General features: G+C 46.6%; 1 protein-coding gene across 3 annotated transcripts in view; it reads right to left on the bottom strand.

Annotated features, from left to right (window-relative positions):
• Positions 1-13,647, bottom strand: part of CHAF1B (chromatin assembly factor 1 subunit B) — a 30,896-nt gene extending 17,249 nt beyond the window's left edge. For 2 of the 3 annotated variants that reach the window (XR_012331609.1, XM_033856048.2), the window contains exons 1-7: positions 13,514-13,639; positions 12,955-13,090; positions 11,144-11,261; positions 10,511-10,614; positions 6,969-7,065; positions 5,196-5,280; positions 3,677-3,770 (exon numbers count right to left, since the gene is read on the bottom strand). Coding sequence is in view for 2 of the 3 variants with exons in the window: in XM_033856048.2 (XP_033711939.1) it covers positions 3,677-3,770; positions 5,196-5,280; positions 6,969-7,065; positions 10,511-10,614; positions 11,144-11,261; positions 12,955-13,090; positions 13,514-13,639 (760 nt within the window). In the remaining variant the exon portion in view is untranslated. Of the gene's footprint in view, positions 1-3,676; positions 3,771-5,195; positions 5,281-6,968; positions 7,066-10,510; positions 10,615-11,143; positions 11,262-12,954; positions 13,091-13,513 lie in introns of all 3 variants that reach the window. The other variant, XM_019923113.3, reaches the window with a different exon arrangement.
• Between the last annotated feature and the right edge of the window lie 4,871 nt (positions 13,648-18,518).

The raw sequence follows: 18,518 nt of genomic DNA, 5'->3' as shown, positions 1-18,518 counted from the left end.
GGTGGGTTTTTTAAATCTATTTTACAGAATGGGGTATTATTTATACTTTTGCTCATTTTGCTTTTCTCAGTCAATCACTCATGACAGTTAACCTGCGTGACACTAATGCACCCTTTCTTCAGTAGCTACCTACTATGCACTGGTCTGAAAATACCGCAATTTATTCACCCGTTCTCTGTTAACGAGTATTGTTTTGTTTTTGTTTTTTTACAACTAAGAGCCATGCTTGGACTTCCCTCGTGGCACAGTGGTTAGGAATCTGCCTGCCAATGCAGTGGACACGGGTTTGAGCCCTGGTCCAGGAAGATCCCACATGCTGCGGAGCAACTAAGCCCATGCACCACAACTACGGAGCCTGCACTCTAGAGCCCGCGAGCCACGGCTGCTGAGCCCACGCGCCACAACTACTGAAGCCTGCGCACCTAGAGCCCGTGCTCCGCAACAGGAGAGGCCACTGCAATGAGAGGCCCGCGCACCACAGCGAAGAGTAGCCCCTGCTCGCCACAGCTACAGAAAGCCTGTGCGCAGCAACGAAGACCCAACACAGCCAAAAATAAATAAATAAAATAATTAATTTTAAAAAAGAGAAAAGTGTCATTAAAAAAAAAAGCTATGCTTGCAATAAACATCCTTGGACATACACTCTTATGTACTGTTTTCATTTCTTAAGGAAGTGAATGTCAGACAAGGGGCGGATTGGCTGAAGAGTACATGCATTAAACGGTTACCAGACTGCCTTCCCAAAAGGCCCTAACAATCCACACTCTCTCCAGCAACAGCCATACACATGCCCATCAGCGACAGATATTTTCACGTTTTTCCAGCCTGAAATGAATAAAGGGATACCTACTGATGTCACATTAACCTGCGTTGCCTTGACTGTCGGGTTTCCGAACACCTCTCCGTGTGTGCCAGTTTTGCACCAGATTTGCTCTTCTATGAGCCGCCTTGTTGTACCTTTCTCTCGTTTTTCTCCTTTTGTCTTTTTGTTCTTCTTGCCAATTTGGAAGAGCCATTGTATATGATGTCTGTCAGCGCTCTCGTTTCTGTACCATAACCATTATTTTCCAGTCCCATCATACGACTACTGATTTTGCTTACTGCGTCTTTTGCCATACAAAAGCTCTACATTCAAATACAGCAAAGTAGGTCTATCATTTAAGAGCTGCTGGGTTTCCAGTCTTAGTTTGGTCTTCCCCAGTCCTAGTTTGGTCTTCCCCAGTCCTAGAATGTCCTCCTAGATTTTCTTGCAAGAGTTTTACATTTTTACCATTTTTAAGTATTGAATTCACCTGCAGTTTATTTTATTTATTTATTTTTAAAATATATTTATTTTATTTATTTATTTTTGGATGCACTGGGTCTTTGTTCCTGTACATGGGCTTTCTCTAGTTGTGGTGAGCGAGGGCTACTCTTCACTGTGGTGTGCGGGCTTCTTATTGCAGTGGCTTCTCTTGTTGTGGAGCACGGGCTCTAAGTGTGTGGGCTTCAGTAGTTGGGGCACGCGGGCTCAGTAGTTGTGGCTCGCGGGCTCTAGAGTGCAGGCTCAGTAGTTGTGGTGCACAGGCTTAGTTGGTCCACGGCATGTGGGATCTTCCCGGACCAGGGCTCAAACCCGTGTCCCCTGCATTGGCAGGTGGATTCTTAACCACTGAGCCACCAAGGAAGCCCACCTTATCCATCTGATAAGCTAAGAGTCCAATCTAATTTTTTTCCAGACAGCTGGACACTCCAGAATCATTCACTCAATAATCCATCCTTCCCACTGAAATACCACTCAGGTCACCTATTAAACTCCCTTTTATCCCAGAATCTATTTCTGGATTCTCTGTTCTGATCCACTAAGCTGTATGTTTATTCCTATACCAATACCATACTGATTTGATAACAATAGCACTACAGAATCTCTGACATTTAGACAGGAAAATGCCTGCTCAAGTATTATTCTTATCTTTCATACTTTTTTACTATTCCTTGCATTTACTCTCCTAAACAAATCCGAGATGTCATCCAATTAAAAAACCAAAAAACCGAAACAAACCAACAACAAAAAAAACCTTAAATGGGATCCTAATTGGAAATCAATTATCATGTTAATTTTTAGAACACGAAATATCTCTATTTGTTCAGAACTTGTTTTATAACCATCAATAAGACCTTCTAGTCTTCTTCATAAAGGCTCTATGCCTTATTAAATTTTTTCCTATGCATTTCCATGTCTTCTGCGTTTTGCACTGTTACGAATGGAACAATTACCCTTTTCACATTTCTAAGTACTTATTCTACTGTAGCAGATACAGATTTTATGTATTTTATAATATCTATCCACCTTATCAAATTCTTTTTTTTTATTCTGAGAGTATTTTTTAAATCTCTTGGATTTTCTAGAAACACAAACCTATCACAAAGTTTTATTTCTTCCAATCTCTGTAATTTCATTTCCTGCATTTATTAACACCACCAAGAATAATAATGGTGGCAGCAGATAACCTATCTGGTACCCGATTTTAAATGAAAATATTTTTGGAGCTGCCATTTAGGAAAGGACCTGCTACTGAGTTTAGTAAACAACTTTCAATATACTTAAGCAGGGCTTCCCTGGTGGCGCAGTGGTTGAGAGTCCGCCTGCCGATGCAGGGGACATGGGTTCGTGCCCCGGTTCGGGAAGATCCCACATGCCGCGGAGCAGCTGGGCCCGTGAGCCATGGACGCTGAGCCTGCGTGTCCGGAGCCTGTGCTCCGCAACGGGAGAGGCCACAACAGTGAGAGGCCCGCGTACCGCAAAAAAAAAAAAAAAAAAATACTTAAGCAACTACTTATTCTTGGTCCTGGGACCCCCCCCCCAGGCCAATGTCATTCCCATGTGTTCCCCAATGTCCTTTTACAGCCCAACCCACACATGTGTGTATGATTCACACACTCTTGGGGTCTCCTCTGCCCAGCCTGGCTGGGACACTTAGTGGCAAACCTGACCTGTGCCCTCCCGTTTGGCCCAGCCCCGGGTCATGTCATCGTATCATACACAGGATGGTATCTGAGCCATGGAGAGCAGGGGACGGTCTCCTCTGAGATCATGTTGGCAACAGCACTGCCCTGGATAATCCTGCTGGACTCAACCTCTCACCCTCCTGCTGAAAATGACCCTGACGTGTCCTTGCTGATTCTGCTGACCTGTCAGACTTGACCACTACACTCCCACAAGTTATTCCAACCAGACTTGTCTGTGCCTAGACCCTGTCACAACAGGCTGCTTCATTAAGAATAAAAATGATAAAGGCACTTTATCATTAGTTTTAGAACGATGACCTCCACATACATGTCTAGGGAAAAGGCACTCATTAAAATTTTTTTTAAGTTGAATTTGCCTAAGGGAGTATGTTTATCACTCTAGTCTAGTGGCTCCCAAACTTGTCTGTACATTAAAATCACTAGAAATCTTTTTAAAATTCCAAAACCCAGACCACACACTCCAAACCAATTAAAACACAATCTCTGGGAGTGGGACCCAGGTACCAGCACTTTTTGAAGCTCCCTGGAGGTTTCAATGTGCGGACAAGTTGGGGACCACTGCTTTCATCAGAATTCCCTGAGCTGCAAAGAGCATCACAAAATCAGGAGCACAGACACCACCACCGCTGCTCTCATGCCCTTAAATCAAAAGCTTTGTTAAACACACCTGGTGTGAGGAGCAAAGATCCATCAGGAGTGAAACTAAGTCTACGAAAGAATGATTTCATGCTGTCGTCATGGAACATCCGGTAACTTCTCGCCTGCGGCACACAGAGTCTAAACGTTATTCCAAACCTTCGCATTCACAATAAAGGCTTACCAATTCCTATTTTTTTCTCTACACGTTGTCATTTCTTACTGACATAATAATAAATGAAACTGAAATAAATTACATATCAAATAATCACGCAAGTCTGCAAGGGCAATCACTCGTGAACTGATCTCCCATTTTTGTTAAGGAAAGCTGTGTGTGTGTGTGTGTGTGTGTGTGTGTGTCTACGTGTCTGTGTGGTTCTATACTTATTATACAAATAACCCTCTGTAAGAGCACACACCACACTGTCAACAGTGGTCTGTTTGGGGAATGAGACCGGGAAAAGGCAGGAAGGTGACTAGGAGCCCTTTGCTTGTTATCTGTGTGTTTATATTTAGAATCTCCAACCGAATGAACCCTTTTTAAAAAGAAAATAGTAATCCTATCATCTTTTCAGACAACATTTCTTGAACACCTGTGTGGAACAGTTTTTGCTACCATGCGCTGACACTTTATGAACACTAAGCATTTAATCCTCAACCAGGCGTGACCCTCCTAACTACCCATGTGACCTCTCAGCGCCGGCCAGCTCACAAAGCCCACTCTGCCTCACGTGCTATCCCAGGACTGGATTTGCACCTCATCTCTGCTTTGGTTTTTGTTGTTGTTGTTTGTTTTTAACTTTATTGAAGCAGAGTTGATTTACAATGCTGTGCTAACTCCTACTGTACGGCAAAGTGACTCAGTTATACATGTGTATATTCTTCTCCATATTCTTTTCCCGTCTGGCTTATCACAAGACATTGAATACAGTTCCCTGTGCTACACAGTAGGACCTTGTTGTTTATCCGCTTTGTTATAGTAACCAACTTGCTCCCTTTCACCTACTAGGATTAGAGTGCTATCTTCATTTACCAGTTCTTTCAAAAATCAAAATCCTTTCCATTCCTGAGTACCAGCCCGATGGCCAGAGAGTCCCCCTCCACCTGCCAAGAAGGTGTATCGTCGGTGCTGGATCCACCTGCCTTCCTGTTGCCTAGTGCTGTGGTCTTCCTAGTCAGTGGTTCCTGAACCTCACTGCACCTCAGACTGTGAGGGCCCTGCCTGCTTCAAGCCAAGCGAATCACAGCTCTTGGGGTCGGGCCCAGGCACCCATATTTTTACATGCTTCCCAGGTGACTCCATAGTTCAGCCAGGCTTGGAAACACTGTCCTCCACCATCACCTCTCCCCTGGTCCCCAGACGTCCACACCTCCGTACAGGCCAGCCCAGACCACCACACTGAGACTTGGTGGTCTAAGAGGAAGTCATATTGCAGTTCAGGTGTCGGGTCCTGGAAACCAGGGGTTTAGCTACGAGCGATGGAGGAGCTCACAACTTCCTAAGTCCCAACTACAGTACGGCTAAGATGGAATGTCAAAACATTTTGTACCTCTCCTTCAGCCCCTACTCCAGACAGCATCTTTGAGACATTAAAAGCCACACGTTTCTTCAGTGTGCTGTACACCCTCAGGATCCTAAATAAAGAAGAAAAGTCTGATTTATCTCTTCTAGTAAACGAATTATGTTTCACAGAGAAACAATCTATTACCAGAACTGAAGATTGCTTCAACAACTTTTGGCCTGCAAAACCACTGACCAATGACTTTCACACTTAACTGAATGACAGAGGCAAATATTAACAACCAGAAGGATATCACTAACTAAGTGGGGAAATACGTCATAATTTCATTCTCTATTGAATGTTTCAACTTGTCAATGGACATAAACTTGTAAGCCTGGCCTTATTTTTCAGGTCTTGGGCATCTGGCTTAGTGGCCATCTGTATGACTGCAGTGAAGTTTATTTTGTGTGGAACGGTCTCGCCCTCAGGGATTTGCAGGAGTAAGGAAAGCGGCAGCAAGTAAATTGGTTGTTGGTAGTTCATATTATTCCCTGAGCTAATCAAATTGTTTCACTCCTGACTGCCTGAATAAAACACATATACCAGGGGACTTCCCTGGCAGTCCAGTGGTTAGGACTCTGTGCTTACCACTGCAGGGGGCACAGGTGCAATCCCTGGTCAGGGAACTAAGATCCCACAAGCCACTCGGCATGGCCACACAAAAAAAGAACAAAAAAACCCACGTATACCAGAAAATAAATGACATTTGGAATGTTACAGGAGATTCTATGAAAAATAAACACTTCCTTAGTGCTTTCATTCCAGCACCATTTGAAATTCAGTTTGTTATAGTTAAAAGTAGTTGGATAAATATTATAAAGGAATATTATGACTGGTGAGTGATATGCTTGGCATCCCTGGTTTTTTTTTTTTTTTAATTTTTTGTTCCAGGAACACAATTAAATTATTGTGTTTAGGGCTTCCCTGGTGGTGCAGTGGTTAAGAATCCACCTGCCAATGCAGAGGACACGGGTTCGAGCCCTGGTCCGGGAAGATCCCACATGCCATGGAGCAACTAAGCCCATGTGCCACAACTACTGAGCCCGCACTCTAGAGCCTGTGAACCACAACTACTGAGCCCACGTGCCACAACTACTGAAGCCCGCGTGCCCAGAGCCCGTGCTCCGCGACATGAGAAGTCACCGCAATGAGAAGCCCGTGCACCGCAACGAAGAGTAGCCCCCACTAGCCATAGCTAGAGAAAGCCCAAGCGCAATAACGGAGACCCAACGCAGCCAAAAATAAAATTAATTAATTAAAAAAATATATATTGTGTTTAAATGTACCAGTAAACACAGCAACAAGACCTCCTTTCAGAGAAGACAAAATATCTTATTTTCATATTAATTTAAATGGAGTTGTTAAAATCACTATAGCAGTAAACTCTAATAAAAAAAATGAAATAACTATCCAACCCTACCACTAGTTATCTCTTCTTGCTTAAGTCGTATTTATAAAAGACTTTTTCTTTAAAAGTTGCCCAAGAAGTTTAAATTTAATTCAAAGCTATTTCTGCATTCACTCACCCACTCAATAAAGATTTATTAAGTACTAACTTCGTGTAAGGCTCTTGTCCTAATTAGTTGCCAATTTCTTATTATGCTGTAAGAATAGCAGTAAAACAAAACGCTTTATACGAAACCAAGAATGAAAGAATCAAAGCCAGACTGTGGCTTACATTGGTTAAGCTGTAACAAAAATACCTCTGAAGAAAATTTCAAGCAAACAGAGGTGAAAACAACTTGCCAAATACTAACTTACCTGTCACAGCTCAGGGTAGCAACATACTGACCCAAAGGATCCCAGGTTACTCCTTGTACATAACTTTTATGTTCATTAAAAATTGAGATCTTTTGTCCTACGAATAAAGCACACAACACACACATTACCAAAACCCACTAATGCACAAATGGTATAAACTACAATTTAAGTATTGTTCCTTTATGCCGTTCCATAATTCAGCAGTTGGTAACTTAGACTCTACCAAACTCCACGTCAGGCTCTGGGGACCAAAGATGACTTCACATGGCCCCTCGTCCCAGGGAGCTCACAGCTCATGGTGGGGACAGACCCACCACCAGCATGCGCACTGTGACACGACGCAGAGAAGAGGGCAGCTAACAAAGCCGGGGTGAGGTCGAGGAGTGAGCTCAGAGTTTGGTTCTCCAGGTCAGGCAGGATACATGGGGCCGATGAGGAGAGAAGAAGGTATTCTGAGCAAATCCACGGGGTGAAAGTCAGTTTAGGCCACTGGAGCAGTGACAAGTAGCCGAGACCGCTGGTGTGTGCAAGACCCTCGTGTGCAAGGAAACGGTTCTGGGGGTTCATGGTGTGGCTCAGAGCAACGCTGAGCTGGGAAGGGACCTGCATTATAAAGATGAAACTGAGGGTTGAAGAGAGCACAGAGAAGTGTCACTAGTTAGGAGGTGACAGCAGACCAGGTGAGAGATGAGGGCCTGAACCAGAGCATTGTGACTAGGGATGGGAAAAGGGCTTTGGGGGAAACATTTAGAAGATAAAACCAGCAGCACACAGAGATTACCCGGATAAAAAGAGGAGGGAGTTAGGAAGCCTTGGCCAGTCTTAAAAAAACAAAACCCAGGGAATTCCCTGGCGGTCCAGTGGTTAAGACTCTGCACTTCCACTGCAAGGGGCGGGTTCAATCCCTGGTTGGGGAACTAAAATCCTACATGCCGCATGATGAGGCCAAAAAAAACAAAACCCCAAACCTTCTTCTCTGGGGAGCGGTCTACACCCCATCACTCGCTCTCCCGACCACTCACTCAACCCTCTGCCGTGGGCTCCCTCCCGCTCCTTGCCTGCCCCACCCTGGCCCTGAAGTCGCTGGTGACCTGCCGGTGACTTTACACACTGCACAAATGTCAGGCTAACTTTCCTTCCCCCTCCCCTTCTTGAAGGCCTTTAGGGGAGTCTGCTGAGATTAAGGTGGCCAGAGGTGAAGAAGAAGGCTAAGGAGACCTACGGAGGTTTGGGGGAGCTGCCGGGGAGAACAGGAGTGGATCGAACCTCACAAGCAAAAGGGGTTGGGACCCCAGGACCCCATCGGAGGCTGGTGAGGACGAATTTATAGCGGCCCAATATGCAGGGTGGCCGGTTTGTGAGCTGTGCTCAGCCCGGGACCAGGAGACTGTCAGTATTGTAGCACCAATCCTGGGCTGGGGTTTTCTTGGTACCGTCGGGTGAAAGAAAAGGGTCTATGTACATAAATGATCCCCTTGGGGAGCAAAGTGGAGAGAGAAAATAAGAGGTCAGACGGGCCGGCAGAGCAGGAATCGAGAGGGCTCAGGGGACCTGAGGGCTCTAGCAGGAAGCAGGGGTGCTGAGGGGCCTGAAGGAGGCGTCTTGTCAGGAGAGCAGGACGCCTGGCTACGACGTCACTGTCAGAGCACTTAAGTGACAGGCCTTCAAAGAAGCCCAGCTGCAGAACAGTGGACTGGCCGACAGGACAAGCGTGGATCAAGCGGGCGTTCTTTCTAAAGGGCCACCTTGAAGATTATGACACAGACTTTGGAGGAACTAAGGTGATGGGCAGAAGGAATCACAGCATGTGAACTTCCATAAATAAAAACGTACCGACTCTAAACAATTTTGCCCACATTACACGTTAAGAAAAAAAAAAACGATGGAGGCCTAGGACGTGGTCTTGATTTCCACGCTCCTCAAAACCGCTCCTCCCCCCCACCCCGCTACCTGCTGTGCTGTCCTGGGAGAGTTTGCCACATGCCAGCCAATGACATCTTTTTAAAACATAAGTAAGGGACTTCCCTGGTGGCCCAGTGGGTAAGACTCCGCACTCCCAAGGCAGGGGGCCCGGGTTCGATCCCTAGTCGGGGAACTAGATCCCGCATGCGTGCGGCAACTAAGACCCGGCGCAGCCAAAATAAATACGTAAATAAATAAATAAATATTTTTTAAAAAATAAGCGAAATCACATTAGTCTACTGCTTAAAACCCATCAGCAGCACGTGGTCACACCTTGGTTACAATCTGAGACCCGACCCTGTGGCCAGGACCCACCACCCTCCAGCCTCAGGTCCCCCCTCCCTCCTGCTCCAGCCGTCCGGTGATTTCCTGCTCCTGGGACACAAGCAGCAGCTCCGGCCGCCGGGCCTCTGCACATGCCGTTCCCATGAAATAATGCACACGGCTTGCTCCCCGGATTCATTCCAGTCTCTGTTCAAACTCCACAAGCTCAGAGAAGCCTTCCCAGATCACCCTATCACTCCCGGACCCCTTCAGAGCGCTATCACTTCCTGGCATCATACGTTTGTGTATTCGTCTGACACCCCACTAGGACGTAGCCATTGTATTCACGCATCCTCCAGCACCTGCAAGAGTGCCCAGCCTGCTGGCAGTGTTCAAGATCGTTACAACTGGCTTCAGGGGGTGCTGATGGAGTGTCAACAGACACTGAAATTACCCAACACACGGCCAGATTTGGGAAAAAGAAGACAGTGACACTGGTCCTCCCCATTGCCGAGTGTCTGGGATTGATAAGAAAGAGCATGACGGAAATGAGGCAAGAGAGAGGACGCTTCAGCTGGACCGCACAGAACGAAGAACAGAGGCCTCTACAGCGTGGATGAAAACTGGGCTGATGCAGTGCTGACACCACAGGGGATGCCAATGCCGCTGCCTGACTCCCGACCTGGGCACTTGGGTTGCAGGAGAATCAGCAGATAAAGAAGAAGAGAAGAGGTTTGGGAGAAGACATCAAGCTTGAGTACAGGACTGCAGGGGGTAAAAGTGGTCAGGCGTCAGCCACCACTGGCTTTTGGCATTTCACTGCTATTTTCATCCTATGGTAACTTCTTACATGTTTATTGTCCCCTCAACCAGTGAACAGGTTCTTTCAAAGCAGTGAGGTGTCCTTGGCTTGCCTTGATGTCCCGAAATGGAAACCTGATCCCACCGACCCCAACATCGAGCATGCAATGCCTCACTGATTATGACTTGCTAACTTCCCGAGACCCTAAGTTCCAGGACGACAGGGATCAGCCGTATGCCGCCCCGCCGGCCCCGTCATGTCTGCACCCCCAGGCGTGTGCGATCTACCTTGCTTTGGCACCAGCAACTCATGACACCACTGCTAAGCCTCATACATTCTGACTTGGCCCTTAAAAATGCAGTGGATCCATGGCATATGGGGCTAATCCCTAACCTGTCCTGCCAAACACCTATTCCAGTTCACTAAAAAAACTCCTCTGAAGCCTTTAAAGGTTCGGCTTTTTAGACACTTAGAATAGTCCTTCCCCCGATAATAACAAAAACATATCAGCTACCTTTACTGACATCCCATATGATGGCCGTGTTATCCACAGAGGCAGAAGCCATTAAATTCCCATCGGTTGCCCAGCAAATATCATACACATCTTCTAAGTGGCCCCTAGAATCCAAAGAGGAGAAAAAGCAATTCTTGTCTCAAGGAGAGAAAAAATTGTCAAAAATTTAAAAGCACACTCAGGGACCATACATTACAGTGGGACTTTAGGAATTTCCACTAGAGCTATATTAGCTATAGCTATAAACTACTACCTTCAAGGATATTTGTATCTTTAAAATTGATTCAAGTTTACTAAGGAAAATTTTATAAGACAAACTAAGAAAATCCATTTTAATCATATTTTTATCTTTTAAACTATGCCCGTATTACTGTCTTGCATAAGTAAAAGTTTTAAGTGAGCTATAAAAGTCAAAATGCGGGCTTCCCTGGTGGTGCAGTGGTTGGGAGTCCGCCTGCCGATGCAGGGGACGCGGGTTCGTGCCCTGGTCCGGGAAGATCCCACATGCCGCGGAGCGGCTGGGCCCATGAGCCATGGCCGCTGAGCCTGCGCGTCCGGAGCCTGTGCTCCGCAACGGGAGAGGCCACAACAGGTCATAAGGATAAATCCCTCCCAGGCCCCTCCCGAGGTTACCTCAGTGTTTTTACGACAGTCCAGTTCTCCTTGTTCAGCTGAGCCTCATCATCATCCTGAAAAGCGATCTGTTCTGGTTCCTTGTTATCATTCACCTTCCACAGAAGAATGACAGCATCTGTGGAGCGAGTCAGTTAAAGATAAGCCACGCTTTACAAAGCATGGCTCCTTCACTTCTGGATTTTTAGGGTATTAAATAATATCTATGTTGTTCAATAGACACTATGGCCACAAGGATTTACGTCTAAGAATTGGGGCAGGAAAAGCAAATTTGCCTTCCGAACAAAAACTCCAAAATCAAACTCATACCAGATCAGAGCTATACAAGGTCTCCTTAAACAGAAGTGTCCCCAGGCCAGCAAAACACTACTGCAAAGCGACTGACTACATTAACAAATCCACAGGCATAACCTGTAAGTGGCCGAATAAGGAAACAACAGAGGCACCAACGCAAGGGTTGGCAAATCATTCCTAGCTGTGTAACCTACGGCCAGTCACTTCCCATCTTGATGCCTCGGTCTCCTCACCCGTAAGATGAGAAGGATAACAGTGCCTAGCTCATCAGCTATCGTGAGCATCAAATGAGGCAAATGCATAAAGCACTTACCCCACGATGCCCGGCACATGGTGAGCCCTTGCATGTGTCAGCTGTTAACACCATGGACGTGTCAGATCCCTTAGCGTGATGTCACCAATTGTCTGAGTCCTCTAGCTCCCCACGTTCTGACGCCACGCTCACCACATAACCTTCTGACCAAGACGTGGCTTCCCTTCGAGGAATGCCCGAAGGAGGAGAGTGAAGGAGCCGGTGGTGTGGACACACACGTTCTCTCTCTAAATTAATTGGAATCCGGGGAGCTTGGCTGAGATGAGATTGGCCCTGACGGACCGGCACTCTCCACGTGCTGACTGACTGACAACAGGTTTCCGGGCCCTCGAGGCCAAAGGACCTGGGCTGCCCTGTGCGGCCTCACAGAGGACGGCCCGCCAGCCTCCCCACTGCCCCCTGTGCTGCTGCCACTCCCCACCTCCCCCCTCGACGGAAACACTGGACATCAGGGCACTGAATTCAACCAGGCTTCTTTCCCTCCTTCTTCAAACAACATCTGAGATTTCTTCTTTCTTTTTATTCTGGCTTCTAGACTATCTTAGTTTTAGAGCATGATAAAAAGATTTACTTCTTCTGTATCATTTTATGCCATTTAAGCGCAAGCAGCAAGGGAATTTCCTGGCGGTCCAGTGGTTAGGACTCCGCGCTTCCACTGCAGGGAGCACGGGTTCAATCCCTGGTTGGGGAGCTAAGATCCTGCATGCCGCGTGGCACAGGCAAAAAATAAATAAATTTAAAAAAAAATAAGCACAAGGAGGAAATATGAATCAATCTACTCCCACCAAAGAAACATAATTTAGAGGGTTGTTTAGACTATACTCCCTAAGCCAATTAATTCATTAATTACAGAGAGACATGGAACTGACTGTGATCACTTACAGATGCTAAACTGACAGCCAAACAAGGCCAGGCCAGTTGCCTTGGGACTTAGAATGGTAAGCACCTACCTACTTGTCTCCAATCGGCCCAGTGAGAGCAAGTGGGAAAGCGGCCGTTTTCAAACAGGTCTTCTCGGTTTAAGCTTTGCATCCTCCACCCCTTCACACTCCCCACAACATTATTTTACTAAACTTTCTAAATGACAGATTGAGAGGGTCAAGCGACCTCTAAAATAACAAAGTATGTCTAGCTCAAATCTCACTCTTCAATATGAGACACATGGGTATCTGGTTTCTGAAGAATCTTGAAGTACAATACTCACCATCCCCTCCTGATGCTAAAACTTCCCCACTTGGAGAAAAACGCACGACATTGACAGCTTTGGTATGGCGAACAAGATTGGACAAAAATTCAACAATGGCCTTTCCATCTGGTCCTTTTTCTACCTTCCAGATCTGCTGATACGAACACATTCATTCAGAGAAACGTATAGTGAGCACGCACCATACTGTACCGACGAAAACATCACTACGCTGATTTTCAGAAAGAAAATTTAGTCTTTCTTTTGAAATGTAAGAGGAAGGAACTCCTATCTGAAACATAAACCTACAGTCCCATTGCCTCCCACCTCTTTCTTGTGCAAACTGTTTCCCAGGAGGAAACTGGCTCAGGGTTCTACAGCAATGGGCATCCGGTGACATCACCCCAGGAAGAAAGGTGCTCTCCTTTGCTTTCGTTGTTGACTCAAGGCCCTGAGAATTTAGCCCTCTGGGCTACATAACTAAGTAGTGTGTGTCTGTTGACACTCATTATAAATAGAAGAGTGGAGAATGCTGCTTCAATAGTGCTTCCCTGGGCCTTTCTGCCTCGGCCCCATTTACCCTGACAGCGGTGTCCACCCCCGCGGAGGCCAGCCTGTGGATCCTCCCGGCGGCTCCGTGCTGGAAGTCCAGGCTGTACACTGGCTCCTTGTTATGCCAGGCGATCTCACAAGTGATGAGTTTCATCCTCCTGAGTCTTCAAGGGGCAGAATACCGTTCCTCGGGGACCGTTCTTTCTCCAAAGACAGAGGAAAGCTGAAAATCGTCGGTAATGAGGTGAATATTATAGCAGGATCGACGTACTGAGCGCTTAGTAGGAGCCAGGAACTCTGCTAACCGTTAAAAACGCACGCTGCGTTGGGAGAGGATGTTACTGTTGACGTCTGACGTTAACACCTAGCAAGTTTCACCTAAAATGGTTCGCTGAGTCGTGGCTGTTCAGTTTATTCTCCTGCTACCTCCGGAAAAGCAAAATGGGACACCCGGGCAGAGGAAATCAAGGCACCGGGTCGGGCCTGGCTGGGCGCCCGCGCCCGCTTAGTGGAGGCTGCCGGGCGAGCCCGGAGAGCTGGGGGCGGGCCGCCTGGGGGGGTGGGCCGCGTGGGAGGGGGTTACCCGGGGAAAGGGGCCGGGACCGCGGGGGAGGGGGCTCTTTGGGGGGAGGAGGCCGCCCAGGGGAGGGGCCTGTCCGGGGAACGGACCGAGGTCGGAGGCGAGAAGGCAGCTCCCTTCCCGCTGGGCCCGGGAAGCCGGGACCGGACCTGCCTGGGAGGAGGCCGCTCAGGGCCGGGGCGGGGATCGGCCGCGCGGACGCGCGCTTTTCAGGAGCTATCCCGGGTCCTCGCGGCCGGCCCTCAGCGAGAGCCTCTCGCCCCCCAGGTCCAGCCGGGAAACCTCGGGGACGCGGAAGCCAGCGCGGGGAAGCCTTACCTATAGGGACGTGGTCAGTCCCCGCGGCCGCCAGCTCCCGCCGCCGCGCGCGCCGCTTCCCGCGCGCTGCAGGCCCCGCCTCCGCATGGGCGGGACTCCCGAGACTCTCCGCCTCCTCGTGGGCGGGACTCCCTGGAGGCCCCGCCCCGCCGCAGAGGCTGGTCCAGCGCCGCGAGTCCTGCGAATCTGGGCTGGATCCCGCGGGTTTATTAATTCCCTGCGGACAGATGCACAGGTGGAAGAAATGGGGAGTCCATCGAGTCATTCGTTCAATCACTTATTCCCTTGTTAATTCATTCTTTTAGGAAACATTTACTGAGCATCTGCTATATGCGGAACCCTGTGCCAGCCCTGGATACACAGTGGAGAGCCAAGCTGACTCAGACTTACCCTCAAGAGAATTTACAGTCCGGTAAAAGGAAAAGAAGAGCCGTCCTGTAGGACAGGTGGGGAGGCTGTAACTCTTGAGACCCGCCCAAGACTACCAAGTCTTTCACTGGTGCAGCGAATATTTGACAGCTGTAACCTGTATCAGGCCCCCGTTTTGGTCACTGGTGTTTCAAACATAAATAAAACACAGAAACAGTCTTCGGGCTTCCTGTCATGTACACAAATAATTATAATTAAAAAATAAAGTGAAAAGGAGTGTGAAAGGAACAATGTGCTCTTACAGTTCTCAGTGCGAGGTTATTTTGAATTTGAAGGCTCAAAGGAAGTTTGAAGAGAAGGGGGCATTTAAAGTGGGCTTCAAGTGATAGAGTTTCGGATGAGCAGCTCTGGGAAATGAGAATTGAAGGTAAAGAAACTCACCGTTGACAACAGAGGCACAAAGGAGGAGCAATGGGACCTGGCAATGAATGGGAAAGGATGGATGGGTCAATGACCCAGAAGCCTTTGGACATGAATAAGCAGGTCATATGCACATAAGTTTCAAAGGCAGTTTCAATTCTCCTTCTAAATTAACTGGAATCCTGGTTGCACACATTACTCTGGGAGCTTCCCTGAGATGAGATTGGCCCGGATAAATGGACAATCTCCTTGTGCTAACAGCAGGTTTCTGGGCCTTCAAGGCCAAGGGGCTTTGTAAAATGAGTGCTACCCTGTGCAACCTTGCAGAAGACAGCTTGCCAGCCTCCCCTAGGTGACTCTCCCACTCTTCACATTTCCCCTCCTCTCTCTCTCTGGATATCTTGGCCCTGAATTCAACCAGGTCTCTTTCTCCTTTTGCAAACAAAAACTGAGATTTTGGTTTTTTTTATATATTTTAAAGATATATATTGGCTCTAGATCGTTTTGGAGCATTCAAAACTATGTGATTGTTCAGTACCTGGATTGCTTACAGTATACCTCAATTAGCAGATGTGGTTACAGACACTTTTTAAGAACAGAATTTAACATTTTAAAGTGAGGCTGTAAATCAGAAGGCAGAAATAGATGCAGCAGGCCTTTTGAAATGGGATAATTTTCCAAATGTGACATTTTATCTGTGAGTTTCCCAGAAGGCCAGGAAAAAAATCCCTTGTGATGCATAGCCTTAATTGATCAAAGGAACATACAGGTTCATCTGAGGAGCCAATTCTTCCTGGCTTTTTAAAACAATTTTCTTTTGGCATTTTTAGGGAAAAGAATTGACATGGATTCTTATATAAATGCTGGTTGATGCTTGTAGCCGGTTTCATGAAAGGTATAGAAATTGTCTACAGATGGATGTCTCATGTTGACAAAAATGACAGGAGGCTCCTTAAGCCTGTTTCCTACAGAAAGCTAGGATAATGTAATCCAGATATGTAGTTTTTAGATGTTCTCTCTTGAGTCATGGCTAGGATTTCGAGAACTTGGACTGGGAATGACTAATATGTACTGTAGATAATCCGATTGTTTGAAAAGCGCACATAAGAGAAAAAAAAAACAAAAAGGAAAATCCCACTCCTATGTATGTACCAAAAAGAAATAAAAGCAAGGATGCAATTAGATATTTATACAGCAGTGTTCATAGCAGCATTAATAGCAAAAAGTGGAACCAACCTAAATGTCCATGGACGGATGAATGGATAAACGAAATATGGTACATACATACAATGGAATATCATTCAGCCTTAAAAAGGAATGAAACTGATACATGCAACAAGATGGATGAACCTTAAAAACGTTATGCAAAGTGAAATAAGCCAGACACAAAAGAACAAATATGGGGACTTCCCTGGTGGCGCAGTGGTTAAGAATCCGCCTGCCAATGCAGGGGACATGGGTTCGAGCCCTGGTCTGGAAAGATCCCACATGCCGTGGAGGAACTAGTCCCGTGAGCCACAACTAACCCTGTGCTCTAGAGCCTGCGAGCAACAACTACTGAAGCCCGCGTGCCTAGAGCCTATGCTCCACAACAAAAGAAGCCACCACAGTGAGTAGTCCCCGCTCACTGCAACTAGAGAAAGCCCACGCACAGCAACAAAGAACCAACACAGCCAAAAATACATAGATTAAAAATAAAAAGAACAAATATGTTATGATTCCACTTCTATGAGGTACCTCGAATAAGGAAATTCATAGAGACAGAAAGTAGAGGCCACCGGGGGGCAGGTGGGAATGAGAAGTTATTGTTTAGTGGATACAGAGCTTATTTGAGATGATGAAAAAGTTCTGGAAATGGATAGTGGTGATAGTTGCCCAACAATGTGAATGTACTTAATGCCACTGAATCATACACTTAAAAATGGTAAAATGATAAATTTTATGTAATGTATATATTTCCACAATAAAAAAATTAATGAGTTAATATTTACAACACACACACACACAAATATTACCGGAGGGATAAGTTAATGAGGATACAGACAAGATTGACCGTGAGTTGGAAATTGTTGGAAGCAGAGTGATGGGTACACATGAGCTCATTGTAATAGTTCCTCTATTTTTTTAAAAAAATTTTATCGGAGTATAGTTGGTTTACAATGTTATGTTAGTTTCAGGTGTACAGCAAAGTGAATCAGTTATAGATATATCCACTTTTTTAGATTTTTCTCCCATATAGGTCATTACAGAATATTGAATAGAGTTCCCTGTGCTATACAGTAGGTCCTTATTAGTTGTTGTTTTTTTATTAATTTATTTATTATTTTTGGCGGTGTTGGGTCTTCGTTTCTGAGCGAGGGCTTTCTCTAGTTGTGGCAAGCGGGGGCCACTCTTCATCGCGGTGCACAGGCCTCTCATTATTGCGGCCTCTCTTGTTGCGGAGCACAGGCTCCAGACGCGCAGGCTCAGTAGTTGTGGCTCACAGGCCTAGTTGCTCCATGGCATGTGGGATCTTCCCAGACCAGGGCTTGAACCCATGTCCCCTGCATTGGCAGGCAGATTCTCAACCACTGTGCCACCAGGGAAGCCCAGTTATCTATTTTATATATAGTAGTGTGTATATGACACTCCCAATCTCCCAATTTATCCCTCCTGCCCACCACTTTACCCCCGGTAACCATGTTTGTTTTCTGCATTTGTATCTCTATTTCTGTTTTGTGCAGAAGTTCATTTGTACCCTTTTGTAGATTCCACATATAAGCAATATCATATATGTCTCTCTCTGACTTACTTCACTCAGTATGACAATCTCTAGGTCCATCCATGTTGCTGCAAATGGCATTATTTCGTTCTTTTTTATGGCTGAGTAATATTCCACAGTATATATGTACCACATCTTCTTTATCCATTCCTCTGTCGATGGACATTTAGGTTGCTTCCATGTCCTGGCTATTGTTAATAGTGCTGCAATGAACAGTTCCTCTACTTTTGTATGCAATTGAAAATTCTCGTTATAGAGGGAATTCCCTGGCTGTCCAGTGGTTAGGACTCCAAGCTTCCACTTCTGGGGGTCCAGGTTCAACCCCCGGTCGGTAAACTAAGATCCCGCAAGCCACCTGGCATGGCCAAAAAATTTTTTAAAAAAAGAAATTTTTAAAAAAATCCCCGGGGGCTTCCCTGGTGGCGCAGTGGTTGAGAGTCCACCTGCCAATGCAGGGGACAAGGGTTCATGCCCCAGTCTGGGAAGGTCCCGCGTGCCACGGAGCGGTTGGGCCCGTGAGCCGTGGCCACTGGGTCTGCGCGTCTGGAGCCTGTGCTCTGCAACGGGAGAGGCCGCAGCAGTGAG

The sequence above is a fragment of the Tursiops truncatus genome, chromosome 4, assembly GCF_011762595.2.
Source record: "Tursiops truncatus isolate mTurTru1 chromosome 4, mTurTru1.mat.Y, whole genome shotgun sequence".
NCBI lineage: Eukaryota > Metazoa > Chordata > Mammalia > Artiodactyla > Delphinidae > Tursiops > Tursiops truncatus.
This window is presented reverse-complemented; position numbering and strand designations above follow the sequence as displayed.